The sequence below is a fragment of the Sapajus apella genome, unplaced genomic scaffold (assembly GCF_009761245.1).
Source record: "Sapajus apella isolate SASKATOON/1434 unplaced genomic scaffold, GSC_monkey_1.0 scaffold155, whole genome shotgun sequence".
Taxonomy (NCBI): domain Eukaryota; kingdom Metazoa; phylum Chordata; class Mammalia; order Primates; family Cebidae; genus Sapajus; species Sapajus apella.
Window position 1 is genome coordinate 919276 of NW_022437095.1, and position 9211 is coordinate 928486.

At 45.8% G+C, this 9211-nt stretch overlaps 1 protein-coding gene across 2 annotated transcripts in view; it reads left to right on the forward strand.

The window, feature by feature from the left end:
- GTPBP4 (GTP binding protein 4) overlaps positions 1 to 9211 on the forward strand; it is a 23944-nt gene that overhangs the window by 351 nt on the left and 14382 nt on the right. The window contains exons 2-6 of one of the 2 annotated variants that reach the window (XM_032266158.1): positions 2645 to 2815; positions 5620 to 5723; positions 5805 to 5941; positions 6958 to 7058; positions 8818 to 8910. In XM_032266158.1, the coding sequence (XP_032122049.1) occupies positions 2645 to 2815; positions 5620 to 5723; positions 5805 to 5941; positions 6958 to 7058; positions 8818 to 8910 (606 nt within the window). Of the gene's footprint in view, positions 1 to 2644; positions 2816 to 5619; positions 5729 to 5804; positions 5942 to 6957; positions 7059 to 8817; positions 8911 to 9211 lie in introns of those variants that run through there. The other variant, XM_032266159.1, reaches the window with a different exon arrangement.

Below are 9211 nucleotides of genomic sequence, written 5' to 3' on the forward strand. Positions count from 1 at the left end.
GCCCCCAGAGATGGAGGTCCGCCCAAAGACTGAGGGCCCCCAGAGATCGAGGTCCGCCCAAAAGACTGAGGGCCCCCAGAGATGGAGGTCCGCCCAAAGACTGAGGGCCCCCAGAGATCGAGGTCCACCCAAAAGACTGAGGGCCCCCAGAGATCGAGGTCCGCCGACGGGAGGGGTCTCTGGAGGGCCCGAAAGGGGACGAGGTGGGCGAGGGGAGGGGACCCCGGCATGTGAGGGAGGAGCACTAGGTGGCTGGCGATGAGCCTTCGGGTCTGGGCTTGGCGTAGCCCCCTCCCCTCTTTGGAAGCCTCGGTTCTTCGCTCTCGTGATTTAACATTTCTTAGTTTTTAAGTCGTTCTCTTTCACTGTTGGATTTGGGAATCCCTGTTCTTTTTCGGACTGTAGCAGGCCCAGACTAAATTTGTACAGCGTTGGTTGGTGTGGCAAGAATGAGTCAACTGCCGGGCGCGGTGGCTCACGCCTGTAATCCCAGCACTTTGGGAGGCCGAGGCGGGTGGATCACGAGGTCAAGAGATCGAGACCATCCTGGTCAACATGGTGAAACCCCGTCTCTACTGAAAATACAAAACGTTAGCTGGGCATGGTGGCGCGTGCCTGCAATCCCAGCTACTCGGGATGCTGAGGCAGGAGACTTGCTTGAACCCGGGAGGTGGAGGTTGCAGTGAGCCGAGGTCGCGCCACTGCACTCGGGCCTGGCGCCTGGTGACAGAGTGAGACTCTGTCTCAAAAAAAAAAAGAATGAGTCAAAAAGTGTTGAGCATTAGGACTTTCTATTTTATTTTTTATTTTTTTAAAGACGGGTTTCACCATATTGGTCAGGCTGGTCTTGAACTCCCGACCTCAGGTGTCAGCCACCACGCCCAGCCAGGACTTTTTTTTTTGAGACTGAGTTTTCGCTCTTGTTGCCCAGGGTGGAGTTGCCCAGGGTGGAGTGCAGTGGCCAGATCTCGGCTCACTGCAACCTCTACCTCCGAGGTTAAAGTGACTCTCCTGCCTCAGCCTCCCAAGTAGCTGGGATTACAGGCGCATGCCACCAGGTCTGGCTAATTTTTGTGTTTTCAGTAGAGATGGAGTTTCACCATGTTGGCCAGGCTGGTCTTGAACTCCTGATCTCAAGTGATCCACTTGCCTCAGCCTCCCAAAGTGCTGGGATTACAGACGTGAGCAACCACTCCCAGCCAGATTGTAGTGTTTTCGAGTGCAGGAATCATATTTGTATATTTGATCAACCATCTCTCAAGTTTGTTGAAGGAATTTGCTCTTTGGATTATATGAACTTTGGTAATGTAATCGACTTATGTGGAGAACTTTGGAATATATTAATACACCATCCGTTTTCTGTTTTGTGGAGAGATTTGTGCTTTTAGAGAACAGATGACTTTACCTATCTGAAAAGGGTGATGGTTAGTGTTTGGTAATTGGAAGTTAAAAAAAATAATCACATCAGGAAAGTGTGGGATTCAGTTCGTTCTAGAAGCCTAAGTGAATGCCTGTCCTGTGCATTCAGGTACTGTATTACAAAAATGCATAGAATACCTGCCTCTTTGGAAGTCCTTTTCAAGAGGGGTAAGCAGAATCACTTTTGACCATAGTAGAAATAAAACATGGTTATCGTGGAGGACACACATGGGTTGGGAGAGGATAAGAGTGTAGGTAGCTGTGGTTAGTAGGAGAGTCAGGGGCAACCTCATGAAGTAGGTAACATTTGAACTGGGCCTCCTTCAGGATGTGTGAACACCATTAGGTGAAGAATGTAGGGGAGACCTTGTGTAGGCCCAGAGGGGAGAATGTGCGTGCCCCTCATAGTACTTGGCAGACTGCTGTGACCACCAGCTTACTTGTCTCACTTGTAGGCTCAGAGGGGAGAATGTGCGTGCGCCTCATAGTATGACACTTGGCAGACGATCGTGGCCACCTGTTTACTTCTGTCACTGGACCCTGATTTCCTTGGAGGGACAGTATCTTGTTCATTATGTTCAGCACCTGAATATCCCTAACAACCTTTGTGTGAAATAATATTGAGTTAATCAAATTGTTGAATTAATCAAAGTGTTCAAGAAAAAAGATCAAATAATTTTGTGTGCCTAGAGAGTGGCTAGATACACCGGATTGAGGAATCCTCGGGATCGGTCCTTATTAAGGAGAAGTGCTGACTCTGCACTGGGAAACTCATGCAGAAATCCTTCATCTCCTCAAATGGTCCCCTTCCATGCTCTTAGGAAATTCTAGACAGTGGATTTTAGTTTTACCTGTTGTTTTATGTATTTTCAAAGCCAAAGATGTGCGTAAAGAAATGGGAGAATTGTTTCTTTTTCTCAACTGTTTTTTCTGATTTATGGTGGAGTTCTCTGACTACTTAAGCTTCAAAAGTTCTTAGGTATTTGGAAATTAAGATAGCATCAAGAAAGTATGGGGTAAAATTTATCTTAGCAGCCATGTGTTTCTTAAAGGCCAGAAACTATAAAGAAGAACAAGGTTGTATATAAAATATGTAGTTAGAGTAAAGTTTTGTAATTTAAAATACGTAGTACCGTAAGATGTTAGTGTTTTAAGATGGTTTCAAATAAATGGATCAGAAGTAGACACTTTTGATTTAATTATGTCTTATTTTCTTTAATTGCAGGACTTTATTGACCTGATGTTGTCGAAGACTCAACGAAAGACTCCAACTGTTATTCATAAACATTACCAAATTCATCGCATTAGACATTTTTACATGAGAAAAGTCAAATTTACTCAACAGAATTACCACGATAGACTTTCACAAATTCTAACAGATTTCCCTAAGTTGGATGTAAGTGACTTGGGGGACTTCTATGTTTATGTAAATATGAGCCTTCAGAGAAGCAGTGTTTAACCAGTTTTGTGTACTCATTTGACAGAAAGGGAGACAAGGTAATTAGACTGCTCAGTAAGTTAGTGGCAAAGAACTATCTTGTTGAATTAATAAAAGTGGGAACAGAATATGGGTTTTTTGATTCTCTAATATTCTCTCTTTCCTCCAACCAAACCCTGTCTAAGGAGGCCCAAAGCTGCTTCTCAGGCTTTCTGTATAATCCCTGGGCTTACAGGGGCGAACCCAAGTGGTAATGGTCGCTGTGGGTAGGGAACGCAGAAGCTGACAGCTCACTGGTGCATCTCCTTCACCCTCTTTTCAAGGGTTTTTTTCCCTTCTGGGCTCAGCTTGGGTCAGTGGCGTAAAGTCCACCACTGTTTGTGAGCTTGCTGCTTCATTAGTGGATGTCAGTCAGTTCAGTACTGACTGTTTTCTTCTCTGGCAAGAAGGGATCACATGGGGAGCTGTGCCTTTTTCATTAAGCCAGAAACCTTGAGCTCCCTTCTCTGCCACACATTGCAGTTTGCCTGTTTTTTTTTTCTTTGAGACTGAGCCTCACTTTCTTGCCCAGGCTGGAGTGTAGTGGTGCGGTGCCGGCTCGCTGCAACCTCCACCTCCTGGGTTCGGGTGATTCGTGTGCCTCCGCCTCCTGTGTAGCTGGGATTACAGGTGCACGCCACCATGCCTGGTTAATTTTTGGTAATTTTAGTAGAGACAGGGTTTCACCATGTTGGCCAGGCTGGTCTTAAACTCCTAACTTCAAGTGATCCTCCTGTATCTGCCTCTCAAAGTGCGGAGATTACAGTTGAGCCACCATACCCAGCCTGCCTGTTGGCTATAGAAAAGCAACAGCAGAAACTGCTTGGCAGGCACTGCTGACAAAGCCTTGATACTGCGTATAGGGCAGTGCGGCTGCAAGGTTACCTGAGGTTGTGAAGGGTGTGGGGACCAGCAGTACAGTCTTAAAGCCTAAATCTACCCTTGCCCCGGCATAGTCCCTGAAGGTAGGTGTAGGCAGAGAGAAACACTTGGCTTCTGTGACAGTACTTTTTATTTAAACAAGTAATAATGGCTTACTAAAAGACAGAAGTGCTTAAAATAAAAGGCAAAAATTCCTGCTAGAGGACAGACACTTAGGTTGTAACTTCCAGGGTTTGACGCAGTTGTTCAGTAGATGCTTCTTGAATGAGTGGATGGTTTCTTGGGAAAGATAGAGAGTACCTGGGGGTAAAGAAAGTGATTAAGAAGGAGATGAGCCGGGCGCGGTGGCTCAAGCCTGTAATCCCAGCTACTCAGGAGGCTGAGGCAGGAGAATTGCCTGAACCCAGGAGGCGGAGGTTGCGGTGAGCCAAGATCGTGCCATTGCACTGCAGCCTGGGTAACAAGAGTGAAACTCTGTCCCCCCAAAAAAAAAAAAAAGGAGATGATTCTAAACTGATGTGATATTAGGAAACACTTTGATCTACTTAGTATCAGATGTTTGTGGTTCTTTTTAAGAACTTTTACCTTTTTCATCCTCAGTATTATATACATCAGAGGTAGGCGAGTTCAGATGTATTAATATTCTGTTATCTCTTTTAAAGCCAGGACTAGTTATCTGAGGACAGTTTCAGAGTGGAGGGTTAGATTAACATATTCATTGAATGCTTATTTGTCTGGTATGTTCTGAGCACTAGGAATAAAAAAGTGGCAAAGGCTCCTGTTCTCATTCTGTGGGGGGAAAGATAGTGAACGTGAAAATACACAGCATGTCGGTTGGATGCAGGGAAGCCTTGGAAGGGGAGTGGGGAATATTTGCTTGGGGAGAGGGAATCAGGCCTTTAGTCAAAGGAGCAGCAGGTGCAGTGGCCTGAGGTCCCGGAGACCCTGGAGGGCAGGGGGAGGTGGAGAACACGGGGAGATGGGATTGGAGGAGGTGGTAGTCGGGTTGAGTTGATATGCGCTGGTGAGATACGAGACGCTGCTGGCCTGCTGATGTAAAATGCACTGGTAAAATACAGGTAACATTTAAATCTCTCTGAGATGACCTGGAAGGGAATGTAGGAAGAAGGGTGCTGTGGGGAGCATGGATGTTTCGGGTGGAGCTGTGAGCAGGAGCCAGCACAGGACTTAGAGAGGGCAGACTGTCTCCCTGGAAGCTGTGAGGAAGATGCAGGCAGGATGTGGGCAGCCCCCTTCGCTTCAAGAGGTCTGTGAGATACAATGTGAGAGTTGGTCATTGGGGGGTCCTTGTGAGTTTGTAGCCTGTTTAGATGGAGTGGTAGACACAGAATTCTGGTGAGAGAGGCTACAAGATAGGGAGGAGAGGAGAGACACAGTGCCTTTTGGGAACCAAGAGATGGAATTGGAAGGATTTGGGGGTCACGGGAGTTTAAATTTTTTTTCCCAAAGTTTGGGAAATCACAGCAGATTTTCAGGCTGATGGGAATAGTCAGGTGGAGGGAAGGATTTCTGGTGCAGAGTTCATGAGCAGCAGGAAGGGTGCCTGCAGGGTGGGGGCTGGTCATGCTGGGCCCCACAGCTGCACTGCCATACTGGGAGGGAGGTGCATGGCAGCAGCCAGCACTGGTGCCCGCATCCCTTCTGATGCTTGTTTTCCCAGAGGGCTAAATAGACAGAGCCCCTGGGCTGGAGAGAGAACTGGGGAGGAGACACTGCAGACTTGAAGAGAGAGGGCAGGAAATTGTTCTTCAAGTGTTACTTCTATGAGGGATGGAAACTGCCGGCCCAAAGTGACCGTGGTACGCTTCTGTTTGTTGCAGGACATTCATCCATTCTACGCTGATTTGATGAATATTCTGTACGACAAAGATCACTACAAGTTGGCTCTGGGGCAAATAAATATTGCCAAAAATTTAGTGGACAAGTAAGGTACTTTTTTTACTGTGGTGTCTTTTAAGTTATTATCAAAAGTGAAAAGAAACCTAACATTTTTTACTTTTTTAAGTGTTGCTAAAGATTATGTGCGGTTGATGAAGTACGGCGACTCTCTCTACCGCTGCAAGCAGCTGAAGCGTGCGGCCCTGGGGCGGATGTGCACCGTGGTCAAGAGGCAGAAGCAGAGTCTGGAGTATTTGGAGCAAGGTGCTTGTCGTGCATCCGCAGGAACCGTGTTAGCGTCCTGCTGACAGGATGCGTCCTTGTTGAGGACTTACTCTTGAGGTGTCTGTTTTGTCATAGTTTGGAGATGACAGGGTCAGTTATTTTTCGTAGCTTTACCTGTGAGAAACAATAATAGGCTGGTTTCTGTTGAAAAAGTGCTGGCACTTATAATATGTACAAATTAATAGCGCTGATAAGAAGGTTTATGTATTTCATATTTAATAGGTAAGATAGAGACAAAAAATTATGAGAAAATGCTGAAAAGTATAAAAAATAACACGGCTTAGGAAAAAAAAGTAAAAATAAGATGGCTTATAGTTTATTATTGACATTTTTATTTTTAAAAATACTTTTATTCAGTAAGACTTTCTGAATTACTATAGTAGGATTCTATTGAAACAATTACCTGCCTATTTATTTGTGTGTATTCTTACGTGACAAATTATTTGGACTCATTTGGTGGTGGTCTCCCTACTGCATCTTGCAAGTAATTTTTAAGGGAATGTATGATACTTAGATGCTTTGCAGATGCTTTCCTGCAGATCTGTGTGGCCTTCATGATGGCCCAGGGGTGTCACCCTGGGGCCGTGTTTGTTACAGATGAGGTGGCTGAATGGCAGTAACCCATGTTTCAGCCAGAACGTCATGGCATGCAGGCGTCAAAGTACACTGTTTCCCTAATGTCATCGTGCCGATGAGAATTGTCTGGACACTTCCAGACATGCTGTTGGCCCCACCTTTGACCTAATGAGTTAAAATATGGGCTTGGAAGGGCTGCAGACTAGGATTCTTAGTACAGCCAAACTTGGGAAATAACTACTGAGTGTACTGTGTATATACTGTACTCTCTGCAACTATTTTCTCCATCACTGTTGCGTTATAAAACTTGGAGTAAGATTAATATCACCACAGGCCTGGACTGTAACTAAGCTGAAAAGAAAATTTAAACCAAATCTTAAACTTTGAGTGTCTAATTTTTCAATTTGAACTTTTCATAGTGCGTCAGCATTTATCCCGTTTGCCAACCATTGATCCAAATACCAGGACTCTGCTTTTGTGTGGGTACCCAAATGTTGGCAAGTCCAGCTTCATCAATAAGGTTGGTCTGGTTTTTATTGTAAAGCAAACCCTCTGGCCGTTTCACATCATTGTTACTGTATTCTGACTGCGTGGGATTCAGAATGGTCTCGGTCATAATTTCGGCCTCTGAGTTGGTCCTTTAGTAAATACTGTCCTGGTCTGCAGAGGCCCCAGTGCCTGAGTACACCTGAGTTCCTCTTGGAGAGGACTGACTTTGTCTTTCTAGATTTATATCACTATTACAGAAGCCATTACTTCTGTTCTTGTGTGTCCTATAATTTGTAAGGAATCTGAGATGTATAAGTGCATTGTTGTTGACAACTGGAGAGTTTTCGTGGGTGTTGTTGACCTGCCCTGGAATGGCGATGCCAGATGGGCTCCAGTGGCAGATGACACTTCCCGAGCTGGGGTCTGCCCATCTGCAGCTGCCTCTGGGTGATCTTAACACACCTTGGTTGCTGTGTCAACTTTCACATGAAATAGTATGTGGTCCAGCAGAGGGGCAAGGTGCCGTGTCTCTTTTCCCTTGGGTGTACTCACTGACTAGGATTCAGGTGTCACATTTAAGGGACTCAGTCATTTAGTGCTTCAGGAAAATTTAGCTAAGTTTGAGAGACCCAGGAAGAGGCAAAGCAACTTTAAAATGTGAATTTACGACCAGCCACAGCTCATGTGCCAAGAAAATTGTCAAAGGCTTACTCAGTGCCAAAATCACTATATTTTTAATTAAAAAATAATTTTACCTTTCCTTTTGTTTAAATTTTTTCTTTTTTCCTTTCTTTTTGAGATGGGGTCTTGCTCTCTTTCCTGGGCTGAAGTGCAGCGGTGCAGTCATGGCTCACTGCATGCAGCCTCAACCTCCTGGGCCCAAACAATCCTCCCACCCCAGCTACCCAACTAGCTGGGACCACAGGTGCATGCCACCACACCTGTCTTTTAATTTTTTTGTGGAGGCGGAGTCTTACTATATTCCCCGGGCTGATCTCAAACTCCTGAGCTCAAGCCATCCCTGCCTCAGCCTCCTGAAGTGCTGGGATTACAAGCATGGACCACCACACCCAGCCTCAGGGTCACTTTTACTTTGACATGGATTTGTAAGTTTATTTTGTCCACAGGTTGCTATGACGTGGTGACCAGCAAAGCTCTCCTTTGATGTCCCTCTCCTGATGTTGCCAATGCTTCTCAGCGCTGAACCTGCCACAATGAACCAGTGCTGTGGGGCTGATGTGGTAGCCACTGGTCCAGGTGGCTTGTTAAATTGTAGTTTAATTCAGCAAAATGAAAATTTCAACTCCTCAGTCACATGAGCTACATACTGAAAGTTTGCGGGCAGCATGTGATGGGTGGGCCCTATTTGGCAGCACAGACAGAACATCTGTCATCACTGAGAACTCTGCGGGCATCGTAGGTGGTGGGGCAGAACATGGGAGGGTGAGGGAGGCGGTGGCTGGCCTCCGAATGCCGGCCCTCATGCCGTCCTCATGCCCCAGTCCTGGGCCTGGTGGTGTGAAGGGAGAGGTACCAGGCCGTTATCAAAGCTGGTAACTCCTGTTTTGGCGCAGTTGTATCATGTGAGGTTTCTTCTGTGGTTTTTTCCTTTCTATTTTTTTATTTTAGGCCTCAGCCCACAGCAATTGAAACAGAATTTGAATTGTAACTAGTTCTCTAGGTGGTTCTTCTCTGGCTTCTTCCTAACAATTAGTCTCGTTAACACGCAGATGCCATGTTTACACAGAGAGGAAGTGAGGTGACCCTGAAAGTTCTCACTGTTGTTTCAGGTGACGAGAGCAGATGTGGATGTCCAGCCCTATGCGTTCACAACCAAGTCTCTGTTTGTTGGTCACATGGATTATAAGTATCTGCGTTGGCAGGTGAGAGTCTTCACTTTATTTTTATTTTATTTTTTTTTGAGATGAAGTCTCACTCTTGTTGCCCAGGCTGAAGCAAAGTAGTACAATCTCAGCTCACTGCAACCTCCGCCTCCTGGGTTCAAGTGATTCTCCTGCCTCAGCCACCCAAGTAGCAGGAATTACAGGCACACACCACTATGCTGGGCTAATTTTTGTATTTTTTTAGTAGAGAAGGTGTTTGACCATGTTGGCCAGGCCCATGTTGAACTTCTGATCTCAGGTGATCCACCCACCTCAGCCTCCCAAAGTGCCAGGATTACAG